Genomic DNA, 14732 nt, shown 5'->3' with positions numbered 1-14732 from the left:
TTCCACCTCACAGATTCTTCAAATCAGGCTTACCAGTTTCTCAAGAGTACACAAAGGTTTAGTATCTGCACACTCCGTAAGAATTAATTTAGTGAGTGTATGGAATTTATTGCCCTACATTCACTGGTGAGCCCCTTTTATAGTCTTAATAAATAGTATATCAATTTAGGGGGTGCTGTCAACTACAGTACAAATGGAACCAGCAAATTTGGAAAAAGAAAGGAATCTGTATTGTTGACGCACGTGAGAAGAAAAACTCATATCGAAAAAAATCTAACCTTTATTATGATGTAATTAAAAATAGAATATAATAGATTATCCCAAACTACAGTGAAACATAGAGGTTAAAATCACAAGGACTACCATATATGTGAATGTGAAAAGATTGAAAATTGTGAGAAAAGAGTTGAAAAACAAGTTTTTCTTCTCATGTGTGTCAACAATACAGATTCCTTTCTTTCTTTTTCCAAATTTGCTGGTTCAGTTTCTCAAGAGGCAAGTATAACTTTACAGAACGTCATTCAAATACTGGTACAGACCCAGGTCATTGTTCCAGTACCACCTCAATTGCTAAACAAGGGGTACTATTCCAACTTGTTTGTAGTACCGTACCCGGGCGGTTTGGTAAGACCGATTCTGAACCTCAAGTTGTTGAACCTGTACTTATGAGTGTTCAAATTCAAGATGGAGTCTCTGAGAGCGGTGATCTCGGGTCTACAGGAGGGGGAATTCCTAGTGTCTCTGGACGTCAAGGATGAGTAGCTTCACATTCCAATCTGCCCGCCTCATCAGGCTTATCTACGGTTAGCACTGCAGGACTGTCACTACCAGTTCCAGGCCCTGCCATTTGGTCTCTCCACGGCACCGAGAGTGTTCACCAAGGTGATGGCAGAGATGATGTTGCTATTCCGCAAACGGAGTGAACATAATTCTGTACCTGGACGATCTTCTGATAAAGGTGCCATCCAGGGAGTGGTTATTGGACAGCATTGCCTTTTCAACCAGACTACTCCTGGATCACGGGCGGATTCTGAACCTTCCGAAATTTCACCTAGAACCAACACGGAGGCTTCCTTTCCTGGGAATGATTCTGGACACAGAGTCTCAAAAGGTGTTCCTTCTTTTGGAAAAGTCAGTGGTAATCCAGTCGATGGTTCGGGCTGTCCTGAAGCCAACCTGGATATTGGTGCATCTGTGCATTCGCCTTCTGGGGAAAATGGTGTCCTCTTACGAGGCGCTCCAGTACGGAAGTTTTCATGCAAGACCCAGCCCGATCTGTTGGACAAATGGTCCGGATCGCATCTTCACATGCACCAGAGGATCCGTCTGTCGCCAAAAGCTAGGATCTCTCTTCTATGGTGGCTTCAGACTTCTCACCTAATCGAGGTTCGGCGGTTCGGGATTCAGAATTGGATTCTGCTATCCATAGACTCAAGCCTCAGCGGTTGGGGAGCAGTCACCCAGGGGGTGCAGTTTCAGGGAAGATGGTCAAGTCAGGAGGTCGTCGTTCCAATCAGCATCCTGGAACTCAGGGCTATATACAACGCCCTTCTGCAGGCCTCATATCTTCTTCAGGATCGGGCCATCCAGGTCCAGTCAGACAATGTGACGGCAGTGATGTACATAAACCAACAGGGCAACAGCAGAGCCACAATATCAGAGGTGTCAAGAATTTTATGGGAGGAAAAAAACACGCTGTGGCGTTGTCGGCGGTCTTCATTCCGGGAGTGGACAACTGGGAAGCAGACTTCCTCAGCAGATACGACCTGCACCCAGGGGAGTGGGGCCTTCTCCCAGAGGTGTTCAGGTGCTTGACACGTCAGTGGGGATATCCAAAAATCAAAATGATGGCCTCTCGTCTCAACAAGAAGCTCAATCGATATTGTTCCAGGTCGAGTGACCCACAGGCAGTGGCGGTAGACGCTCTGACAACGCCAAGGGTCTATCAGATGGTGTACATGTTTCCTCCACTTCCTCTGATCCCAAGAATTCTAAAAAGAATAAAAAAGGAAAAGGTACAGGCAGTCTTCATTGCTCCGGGCTGGCCACGAATGGCCTGGTATGCGGATCTTCTCGAGATGCTGCTTGAAGATCCGTGGCCTCTACCTCTACCGCGAGGATTTTCTGCAACAGGGCCCGTTCGTCTATGAAGACCTACCGTGGCTACGTTTAACGTCATGGAAGTTGAACAGCTGATTCTAGCCAGGAGGAGGTATCCCTGACAGGGTCATCCCGACTATGATCCAAGCCAGGAAGGGAGTAACATCTAAACATTACCACCGTATTTGGAAGAAATACATCTCTTGGTGTGAGAGCAGAAAATATTCTGTGGTGGAATTTCATCTGGGACGTTTCCTGCTTTTCTTGCAGTCGGGTGTGGACGTGTGCCTACGTCTAGGCTCCATAGAAGTCCAGATTTCGGCCTTGTCTATTTTCTTTCAGAAACATTTGGCTACTCTCCCTGAGGTCCAGACGTTCTTGAAAGGGATTCTACACATCCAACCTCCCTTTGTGCCTCCCACGGCACCTTGGGATCTCATTTTGGTGTTACAGTTCTTCCAATAGGACTGGTTTGAACCATTACAGGAGGTTGACGTAAAATATCTTACGTGGAAGACCGTCACACTTTTGGCCTTGGCTTCAGCAAGACGTGTGTTGGAACTGGGGGTGTTGTCTATCAAGAGCCCCTATTTAATTTTCCATGAGGACAGAGCTGAACTCAGGACTCGTCAGCAATTTCTTCCTAAAGTGGTGTCTGCGTTTCACATCAACCAACCTATTGTGGTTCCGGTTGTTACCGACACCTCTGCTACTTTAAAGTCTTTGGATGTTGTGAGGGCTTTGACGGTGTATGTTAAACGAACAGCTTGTCACAGAAAATCGCTGTTTGTTCTTTATGATCTCAACAAGATTGGGTGTCCTGCTTCGAAGCAGTCAATTGCACACTGGATCAGGCTCACTATCCAGCATGCTTATTCCATGGCAGGCTTTCCGATTCCAAGATCTATACAGGCCCACTCTACTAGGTCTGTGCTGCTTTACAGCTTTGCCGAGCAGCTACTTAGTCAGGTTCGAACACGTTTGCAAAGTTTTACAAGTTCGATACTTTGGCCTCTGAGGACCTTCAATTTGGTTAATTGGTTCTGCAGGAACCTCAGAACTCTTCCACCCGGTTTGGGAGCTTTGGTACGTCCTCATGGTACTAAATGGATTCTCAGTCTCCCCTAGCACGTAAGAGAAAATAGGATTTTAATTACCTACCGGTAAATCCTTTTCTCATAGTCCGTAGGGGATACTGGGCGTCCACCCGGTGCTTTGTTCTTCCTGCACTGTTACTTTGTTAAGCAATGTTATTGGTTCAGCTGTTGCTGTTCCATTTTCAAGTTTGTTTAGCATGGCTTTCCTCTTGTCTTGTGTGTGCTGGTTCGTAAGCTCACCGCTATCCTTTTATATCCTTCCCTCGAAGTATGTCCGTCTCCTCGGGCACAGTTTCGTAGACTGAGTCTGGTAGGAGGGGCATAGAGGGAGGAGCCATCTCACGCTATCAATTTCTTAAAGTGCCCATGACTTTTAGTGGACCTGTCTATACTCCATGGTACTATATGGATTCCCAGTATCCCCTACAGACTACGAGAAAAGGATTTACCCATAGGTAATTAAAATTCTTTTTTTCCCTCTGCCAGTCTTTGGAACACTAAGTTAATTTAACAGTTATGGGACCTATTGAGCTTTACAAAACCATTAGTCTACATATAATTGACAGTTGTCAAAATCCTTGTTCATCCATTTTTTTAATTTTTTTTTTACACTTTGGACACATTTTTTATCTAATAATAATAATTTTATTTATATAGCGCTCTTTCTCCAATAGGACTCAAGGCGCTTAACAGGTACATAGCATAATATAGTACAGAAAATAATGAAGTACATTTTCATAAAATACAGAAGCATGAAGATACTAAAAGGGACATTATGGAAATGCTTGAGTAAACAGGAAAGTCTTGAGTCTACTTTTGAAGGATTCTATAGTTGGGGCCTCTCGCACTGTGTGGGGAAGTGAGTTCCATAGAGTCAGAGCCGCATGACTAAAAGCTCGAACCCCATATGAATTACGGGAGATTCTAGGTACTGCTAAAAGTCCTTCATCTACAGATTGCAGTAATCGAGTGGGGCAGTATGGGGTCAGAAGCTGCTTCAGTTACCTTGGGCCCTGGTCATGTAATGCTTTGAAGCTCAGTAGGCCAATCTTGAATATGATTCGCCATCTTACAGGCAGCCAGTGAAGGGAGTAGAGGATGGGTGTTATGTGGCTAGAACGGGGCTGGTTGGTTAACAGCCTGGCAGCTGTGTTTTGCACCAGCTGTAAGCGTTGCAATTCTTTTGCTGGGAGACCAAAGTAGACGCAACAATCCAAACAACGAATGTCCTCCAAAAAAAATAATTGAAACTAGTTTTGCCTTCAGAGCCAGCCAGACAGACACAAGCAGCTATTGTGGGTAAACCCTTGTGACTTCTGGGAAGTACAGATAAATAGGCCACTCTACTGAAAGAGTAAAAAAATTGCACATTAATTTTAAATGACACGCCATAGCCATTTGGTTTCTAACTGTTAGTCCACCTCGGTTTTATGTAGTGTTTTTAAAGCTGTTCCATAGGTCGTCGGTTAAAAGGTTGACAAGCAATAAGTAGACACCAAATGGTCGACATGCATATGGTCAAAAGGTCAACAGGTTCAAATGGTTGACATGACAATGGCCGACACACGTGGTCGGCATAAGATTTTTTATTTTTTTTTATTTTTAGGACCTTTTTATACTTTTCCGTCCACATGGACTACAATTGAGAACTGTAACCTGTGGAGCGAGGCACCTTGCCCGAAACATGGCGAGCAAAGCACTAATTGGGGATCCACGTGCTGGAAGAGAAATTTTTACACCAAAAACTCATGTCGACCTTTTCATGTGTAGACCTTTTGACCAGGTCGACCTTGGGCATGTCGACCATTTGGTGTAAACCTGACCTTCTGACTGTCGACACTTTAATCCATAACCATAGCAACCACAGCTGTTAACAGTTCATCAGATCATTCTCATTTAAGCCATAAAGCAGCATAATAAGGCATTTTGTCTGTTTCCTCTTTCAGTAAGTAGACACGTTTATTCATTTATTGGAACTCTTACATCCTTCTGGAGGAGATAGAAAAGCTGGTCCACAGAATTCAGGTATCACCTGAGGTCTTTGTGATTTACTACTAGCCTCAAGTGCTTTCTGTAGACCTGTCATCCATGAGTGAGAATGTATATAGCCGTATTTAAGCCGTGTTCTTTTATATATCATCTCCTTACTGTTGTTGTTTTCTGCAAATTGGAGATATGTATCTGGGATGGAGGAAGGAGAATTTCTGTTACTATACTTTTTTGTTAATATTGTCCAAGAATGCTGGACATTGGGAAATTGTATATCCATGCTCGTCTTATTTCATGACTTGAGTTATTTCTGGGCTTATATAACTAACGTTACTTCTTTTTGTTTTTAGAGTTTTATATGAAGGAAAAGAGCGTCTCCTGTCCGGCTGTGAAACCATCCAAGCAACCCCATATGGGCGCTGTGCTAATGTCAACAATAGCTCAGCTGGCTCATCACGAATTTTCATCACCTATCGCCGGGCAGCTCCTGATCGTACTCAAAACTCTCTTGCAGTGACAGACATTTGTGTGATCATCGCTAGCAAAGGGGAGACTCCTCCTCACACCTTTTGTAAGGTGGACAAAAACCTCAACTGTGGCATGGTAAGGAGGAAACCAAATGATGTCAGCAACTAGAGCTGTTTGGAACTACTGTAGTTGTAAAAACACACACACAGGGCCGGATTCAAGTGATTTCCCTCCCGCGTTCACAGACAGCTATTCATATTTTGCTGCCGACGGAAGCGACAAGTTCATTTCAGCGTGTAGCGAAGTGAAATGCGCCCATTACTTTAGTCGGGTTTAGGTGCTTGAGTTGCCTAAACCAGAATGTAATGGGTGCAGTCAGCGTGATAAATGGGGGCATTTGAATATCGCACCTTGACCTATCGTCACTTTAGACGGGAAATCGGGGGGTGCGACAACATTTTAATTCCTGCCTAAGATTTGTGTTTTACTGTATTTATTTTATGCAGTGAAGTTTAATTGCCTTGGTAAAAGTATATGTATGTATGAATCTGCTAATAATGAACTCTAGCGCATTCAGAAGATTAAAGGGGTTTTACATACTTCCTGCTACAAAAGCAGATTGCTATTTTTAACCATGCCTTTAAGGGAGGCATATCATTATCAAAGGTTTGTGAACCCTTATAAAGTAGGAAGGGTGTACTACCCACTTTAAGGAAGAAGGGGTACTCACTTAAAATCTTCCGCAAACCGTTACACAAATATGGATGCATTCTTGAGAATGGTATTGTTACAAAACAAATAGAAACTTGTGGAAAAAAAAAAAAGGCTAGCACCCAGTGGGGTCTACAGCCAAGATGATGAGTGGTCTCTCAACATATCCCATGAGCTGGGTACGCACTGACAGATATATCGGCTGTTCAAGTGAATGGCCAATATATTGCGAGCTCGTCGGCGGATGTGTACTCTGATATGTCTGAACTATGTTGTTCACAGACCTATTGCATCGACTCTGCAGCACAGGCGATGGCCGATTTTACAGATGCGCCACTACCATAAGTAATGCATACATACATACGCTTGCTGTGACTAGTCACGGTAGGCTGCAGTTTTTCACTGCTGCGATGCGTATTCATGCGGCAGGTGAAAAAACGCAAGATGAGGAAGAACACATCTATATCTACAGATATATCTGTGAATCTGGCTGTGTGTACTCGCGGTCATACACTTGTTGCACGGTCCACTGGTGACTGACATCTCAACTGGGTGGGCACACCCAGTGGTGACATTAGACATGACACGTCTGGTGAATGATTAGTAAGTGTATATGCACTTACCAATCGTTAGATAGGTCTGCAAGGTGTAAACACAGATTTAGGGTGAAAGCATACTTGAATCTCTCAAACCTAGGTTTGATGATGAACGGTATCCTTTACTCACTGACTGTGGCCTGTTAAATAATATTGGAATGTTCATCCACTGTATTGAGAAAAGAAATCTATATTAATCAATTCCAATGTGATTGAGGATGAGACATATATAAATCAATAAATAATAATCCAATTACAGAATATTGTCATGCAGATAAATTCTCACAGTAGCAGACTCCTATATCGATAAAGATATAGCTATATCTGTTGCTATAGGGCAATTCCATTTGTGACAGACACGACAAATGATTCACTGCAAGAATAATGATGATTATTTTTTTCATTAATAAAATATCAGAAGTTCTGCAAACTATGCTAGTTATAAACCATAATCAATCAGTTAACTGTTAAAGTAACAGGGAAGTTTAATTCTGTAATTATCAGAATTATACAGGTACAAATATTATGTGACAGACACGATACTGAACGGGAACACAAATTCAGGATGAGTATAACTTCCTTCCAAATCTTCCAAATTATGAAACCTACAGTTCCATGACTTAACACTGAGAATGATAGAGTTGTTGGCTTGGTTGGGTAAAGAAGATGACATTTCAAGTTTTTGTAAATACAGGTATTTTATTAAATATTATTCCTGTGACAGACACGACATATGAATTGTGACAGACACGACATGTTCCAAAATACTTGCAAAAACCATTTAAATCTGTCAATTAAACTACATCATTATCAAAGCTAACATCTTGAAAATACAGTTTAAGCCTATTATCAAATTGTGGCTCTGGTGAGATTCTTATAATATGGTGTGTATCAATATTTAATATAAGGACAATTACATACCTGTAAACAGTTGTCAAATAAGGCACAAAATCACCACAGCTTTTCACAGACTGCCATCTTAAATAAACAATGCTGCCAACTTATGATTTATGAAAAACAGGTGTTTATCATCTTTGGTTTTTCAAAATATTAACTTCAGAGAATATACATTTTCACTTCAAGATTAATTGTGGCCACTTTCAGGAAAAGATGTTCTGGTTGACATAATCATGGAATTAGCCTATAGTGTTTTAAGACTGATAACATCATTACACTTGGAGGTAAATTTACTAAAGGTCGATTTTAAATTTTAAGTTGTGTTACTTGGGCTAAATCGCACACTTCATAATAGACCATTTTGATATATATTAGTTACCAGCCCGTCAAAATGACGGAACAACACTTGAATTGCTCCATTCTTTGCCATCTAGTAGCGGCAGGCACACAAAACACTTTATTGTCCCCCCACAGAGGTGAGAACCAGTGTTGACCTTTTATTATATAGGATTTCTAAATTTTAGTAAATGTGTGATTTAGCAACTGAAACACAACATTGACTGAAACCTATTTAAAATTGATAAAAATTTATCAAAATAGCCCTTTAGTAAATTTGCCCGTTACTGTAAGTTATAAACCTGATTTTTGTTTGTACTTTTTCCCATTTTAGTGGGGCTCCAATGTTTTCCTGTGCTATAAGAAGTCTGTCCCGGCATCAAACTCTATTGCTTACAAGGCTGGTTAGTAGTTTGGGATGATCCATTTTTTATATTTAAGAACTCCTGTATATATCTCCACAAAGTGTTTTTCGGACCCCCCCCCCCCCCCCCAAAAAAAAAAAAAAAAGCCTATTCTGGCTAACACACACACTTTATTCTGACTTGAGCTATGGAATCATGTTCTTTTGTGATTTGAATAATGAAGGTTAGGAGCTGACTGGCTGGTGCTTTATTATACAGCTGCCCCTGTGACTACTACCCCACCTTGCCAAGATGCCATGACTAGACATTTTAGTTTCTTGGTTGAGAGAAACACTATTGCAATGCTAAAATTCTAGCTTTGCAAAGATGACCCAGACTTTTTCTGGCTGCTGTACCCCAAGTTCCATAAATGTATTCCTGTCTCCCCAACCGCTATTTCACTTCCATCTTGTGAGCGTTGATTTTAAAAGTTCCATAAAAATGCTGTTCCTAATCTTGTCCCTTCAGTGCACCCCCGGCCGCCCACTTGCCTCTTATCTCTCACCTAGGGCAATCCAGCACCCCCAGATTTTGGTCAAAAGCAAGAAAAGAATTGGAACTGTAATAAAGGTTGATCTTTGTAAACAACCTTATTTGCAACATTATTTAAACTATATGAAGTCTTAAGAGAACTATTTTATTGAATTTATTCCTGAAAATGTAAAATATATGGAGAAATGGAAAATACAGGGTTAGAATTACTTTTAGGATTCACTTATATTACTCAGCGGTTTGATTCTGCCTAAAAACACAGTTACGAGAGAGACATTTACTTTCATTATGTAACTTGCACTACAAATATAAAAGCTGATTACTAGTTGTGATTTTAGGGCAGATTTGTACCACTGTGAGTGTTAGTAAGTAATCTCCAATGAGCAGTTAACTTCAGTCATCTTGTATTTTGACATTAGATATTACTCTGATTTTTCTCATACGTCCTAGAGGATGCTGGGGACTTCCGTAAGGAGCATGGGGTATAGACGGGATCCGCAGGAAACATGGGCACACTATAAGACTTTGAATGAGTGTGAACTGGCTCCTCCCTCTATGCCCCTCCTCCAGACCTCAGTTATATTCTTTGCCCAGGAGTGACTGGACACACACTAGGGGAGCTCTACTGAGTTTCTCTAAAGACTTTATTGTTAGGTTTTTTATTTTCAGGGAGACCTGCTGGCTACAGGCTCCCCGCATCGTGGGACTGAGGGGAGAGAAGTCAGACCTACTTCTTCTTAGTTCAAGGGCTCTGCTTCTTAGGCTACTGGACACCATTAGCTACAGAGGGTTCGATCACTTGGTTCGCCTAGCTGCTTGTTCCTGGAGCCGCGTCGTCACCCCCCTCACAGAAGCCAGAAGAAAGAAGCCGAGTGAGTATAGGAAGATAAGAAGACTTCAGTGATGGCAGAAGACTTCAGTAACGGAGGTACAGCGCAGCGGTCGCGCTGCGCTCCATGCTCCCACACACCAACGGCACTCACTGGGTGCAGGGCGCTGGGGGGGAGCGGCCTGGGCAGCATGTTACTGATGGTCTCAAAACTGGCAGAAGACCCATATTCGGTGCCCGAGCGCCGTGTACCATAACCCCCGCCAGTATAATGCAGGGGTCGCGCTACGCGCCATTGCTCCCTCGCCGACTGCTTTACAAGGGTGCAGGGCGCATGGGGGGGGGGGGGGGGTGCCCTGGGCAGCAGTATATACCTTTTTTAAGGGTAGCAACGAATGTATACAGTGTGCATTCAGCTTACCTGGGTTGATATAGGGACCCAGGTAATGTATTCAGCTTACCTTGGTTGATATAGGGACCCCCGCAGGCATATAAAACGCTATATTGATAGTGGGCTGAAGCGTGCCGAGAAGGGGCGGGGCTTAGCTTTCACAACACGTTTCAGCGCCATTTTTCTCCATGTCCCCGCCATAGCATTGAAAACAGTGACGTGGGGGGGAACAGTGTTTAGTGCTATATAGACGACAATATAACACTGTTTTAGATAAAAGGGCTTGTAATCTTTGTGTTGTGCATATATCTCTGTGTGTTCCCTGGTCATATACCCACTATAGCTCTTTAGTCGACATATGTCGACAGGCGTGAGTGCTCTGTCACAAACCGTTATGGGGATCGCTGTCGGCATCGCCGACGCCTGTTGATACTTGGGTCAGTAGATGCAGTGTCAGCAGGTCGGTAGTTGTTTGCTTGTCAAAGGTAAACACTGTATGGGAGACACAGTGGTATGTGGGTGACCCTGTCGGCACCAACTGTTATTACTGAGTGTAAATTAACATGCTGTAACTGCCTTCTGCCTGTATATATATTTTTATATGTATGGTACGGTTTCTTGGGCCTGTAGCTCGAGCACAGATATGGTAGTAGGTGTGGGGGAGTGTTATAAAGATTATATAGGTTCACTTCCCTCGGACCTCTCGGGGTCGCCAGTTGGTTGTTTTGCCTGGTTACTACTCCCTGTTACTAGGTTTCTGTCGACCATAAGGTTTCCTGCTAGATCCACAACTGGGGCTTTCAGTACATGGTCATACATATTCAGAACAAATTAATGTCACTAGGGACCCGACGGTTACGGACAATCTGCTTATATGTATGGTATGTATGTATGTATGTATGTATGTATATATATATATATATATATATATATATATATATATATATATATATATAATATAAATATATATTTCTCTGACGTCCTAGTGGATGCTGGGGACTCCGTAAGGACCATGGGGAATAGCGGCTCCGCAGGAGACTGGGCACAGCTAAGAATGATTTAGGACTAACTGGTGTGCACTGGCTCCTCCCACTATGACCCTCCTCCAGACTTCAGTTAGAATCCTGTGCCCGGCTGAGCTGGATGCACACTAGGGGCTCTCCTGAGCTCCTAGAGAGAAAGTATATTTTAGGTTTTTTATTTTACAGTGAGATCTGCTGGCAACAGACTCACTGCAGCGAGGGACTAAGGGGAGAAGAAGCGAACCTGCCTAACTGGTGGTAGCTTGGGCTTCTTAGGCTACTGGACACCATTAGCTCCAGAGGGATCGACCGCATGGAACCGGCCATTGGTGTTCGGTCCTGGAGCCGCGCCGCCGGCCCCCTTACAGAGCGAGAAGCAAGAAGAATCCGGAAAATCGGCGGCAGAAGACATCAGTCTTCACCAAGGTAGCGCAAAGCACTGCAGCTGTGCGCCATTGCTCCTCATACACACTTCACACTCCGGTCACTGAGGGTGCAGGGCGCTGGGGGGGGGGCGCCCTGAGCAGCAATAAAAACACCTTGGCTGGCAAATATATCACAATATATAGCCCCAGAGGCTATATATGTAATAAATACCCCTGCCAGAATCCATAAAAAAGCGGGAGAAAAGTCCGCGAAAAAGGGGCGGAGCTATCTCCCTCAGCACACTGGCGCCATTTTCTCTTCACAGTGCAGCTGGAAGACAGCTCCCCAGGCTCTCCCCTGTAGTTTTCAGGCTCAAAGGGTTAAAAAGAGAGGGGGGACACTAAATTTAGGCGCAATATTGTTTATACAAGCAGCTATTGGGGGAAAAATCACTCAGTTATAGTGTTAATCCCTGCATTATATAGCGCTCTGGTGTGTGCTGGCATACTCTCTCTCTGTCTCCCCAAAGGACTTTGTGGGGTCCTGTCCTCAGTCAGAGCATTCCCTGTGTGTGTGCTGTGTGTCGTTACGGCTGTGTCGACATGTGGGATGAGGAAGGTTACGTGGAGGTGGAGCAGAGGCTGATAAATGGGATGTCGTCCCTTGTGGGGCCGACACCAGAGTGGATGGATAGGTGGAAGGTATTAACCGACAATGTCAACTCCTTACAAGGCTGGATGACGTAAAACAGCTGTGGGACAGCCGGCTTCTCAGCCCGCGCCTGCCCAGGCGTCTCAAAGGCCATCAGGGGCTCAAAAAAGCGCCCGTTACCTCAGATGGCAGACACAGATGTCGACACGGAGTCTGACTCCAGTGTCGACGAGGTTGAGACATATACACAATCCACTAGGAACATCCGTTACATGATCTCGGCAATGAAAAATGTGTTACGCATTTCTGACATGAACCCAAGTACCACATAAAAGGGGTTTTATTTTTGGGGAGAAAAAGCAGCCAGTGTTTTGTTCCCCCATCAGAGGAATGAATGAAGTGTGTAAAGTAGCGTGGGTTCCCCCAATAAGAAACTGGTAATTTCTAAAAAGTTACTGATGGCGTACCCTTTCCCGCCAGAGGATAGGTCACGTTGGGAGATATCCCCTAGGGTGGATAAGGCGCTCACACGTTTGTCAAAAAAGGTGGCACTGCCGTCTTAGGATACGGCCACCTTGAAGGAGCCTGCTGATAAAAAACAGGAGGCTATCCTGAAGTCTGTATATACACACTCAGGTTATATACTGAGACCTGCAATTGCCTCAGCGTAAATAGTGCTGCTGCAGCGTGGTCTGATACCCTGTCAGATAATATTAATACTCTAAGACAGGGATAATAGTTTGCTAACATAGAGCATATTAAAGACGTTGTCTTATATATAAAGGATGCACAGAGGGATATTTGCCGGCTGGCATCCAGAATAAATGCAATGTCCATTCTGCCAGGAGGGTATTAGAAACCCGGCAGTGGACAGGTGATGCTGCCTATAAAAGGCACATGGAGATTCTGCCTTATAAGGGTGAGGAATTGTTTGGGGATGGTCTCTGGGACCTCGTATCCTCAGCAACAGCTGGGAAGGAAAATTTTTTACCTCAGGTTTCCTCACAGCCTAAGAAAGCACCGTATTTTCAGGTACAGTCCTTTCGGCTTCAGAAAAGCAAGCGGGTCAAAGGCGCTTCCTTTCTGCACAGAGACAAGGGAAGAAGGAAAAAGCTGCACCAGCAGCCAGTTCCCAGGATCAAAAATCTTCCCCCGCTTCCTCTGAGTCCACCGATTGACGTTGGGGCTCCACAGGTGGAGACAGGTGCGGTAGGGGCGCGTCTCGGGAACTTCAGGGACCAGTGGGTTTGCCCACAGGTGGATCCCTAGGTTCTGCAAATAGTATCACAGGGATACAGGCTGGAGTTCGAGGCGACTCCCCCTCGCCATTACCTCACCTCAGCCTTGCCTGCTGCCCTCGGAGAAAGGTAGTACTGGCGGCAATTCACAAGCTGCACTTCCAGCAGGTGAAATCAAGGTACCCCTCCTTCAAGGCCGGGGTTACTATTCCAAAATGTTGTGGTACCGAAACCAGACTGTTCGGTGAGACCCATTCTAAAATTGAAAGCCTTGAACACTTATATACGAAGGTTCAAGTTCGAAATGGAATCGCTCAGGGCGATTATTGCAAGCCTGGAGAATTTCATGGTATCACTGGACATCAAGGATGCTTACCTGCATGTCCCTATTTACCCTCTTCACCAGGAGTACCTCAAAATTGTGGTACAGGATTGTCATTACCAATTCCAGACGTTGCCGTTGGTCTGTCCCCGGCACCGAGGTATTTACCAAGGTAATGGCCGAAATAATTATCCCGTACTTGGACGATCTCCTTATAAAGGTGAGGTCCAGGGAACAGTTGTTCGGCGGAGTAGCACTATCTCGGGAAGTGCTACAACAGCACGGCTGGATTCTGAATATCCAAAGTCGCAGCTGGTTCCTACGACGCGTCTACTGTTCCTGAGTATGGTTCTGGACACAGAACAGGATAAAAAGGGTTTCTCCCGGAGGATAAGTACAAGGAGTTGTCGTCTCTAGACAGAGACCTCCTAATACGTATACAGGTGTCGGTGCATCAATGCACGCGAGCCCTGGGAAGGATGGTAGCTTCTTACGAAGAAATTCCATTCGCCAGGTCCCATACAAGGATTTTCCAGTGGGATCTGTTGGACATGTGGTCCGGGTCGCATCTTCAGATGCATCGGCGGACAACCCTGTCTCCAAGGGCCAGGGTGTCGCTGTGGTGGTGGCTGCAGAGTGCTCATCTTCTAGGGGGCCGCAGATTCGGCATACAGGACTGGGTCCTGGTGACCACGGATGCCAGCCTTCGAGGCTGGGGGGCAGTCACACAGGGAAGAAACTTCCAAGGCTATGGAAAAGTCAGGAGACTTCGCTACACATAAATATTCTGGAACTAAGGGCCATTTACAATGCCCTAAGTCAG

The 14732-nt window shown here is 44.4% G+C and overlaps 1 protein-coding gene across 3 annotated transcripts in view; it reads left to right on the top strand.

Annotated features, from left to right (window-relative positions):
* DENND4C (DENN domain containing 4C) overlaps window positions 1–14732 on the top strand; it is a 470132-nt gene that overhangs the window by 211304 nt on the left and 244096 nt on the right. For all 3 annotated transcript variants that reach the window (XM_063914174.1, XM_063914175.1, XM_063914173.1), the window contains exons 3-4: window positions 5537–5789; window positions 8529–8598. In XM_063914174.1, the coding sequence (XP_063770244.1) occupies window positions 5537–5789; window positions 8529–8598 (323 nt within the window). The remainder of the gene's footprint in view (window positions 1–5536; window positions 5790–8528; window positions 8599–14732) is intronic.

This window comes from Pseudophryne corroboree, chromosome 1 (genome assembly GCF_028390025.1).
Source record: "Pseudophryne corroboree isolate aPseCor3 chromosome 1, aPseCor3.hap2, whole genome shotgun sequence".
NCBI classification, from domain to species: domain Eukaryota; kingdom Metazoa; phylum Chordata; class Amphibia; order Anura; family Myobatrachidae; genus Pseudophryne; species Pseudophryne corroboree.
This window is presented reverse-complemented; position numbering and strand designations above follow the sequence as displayed.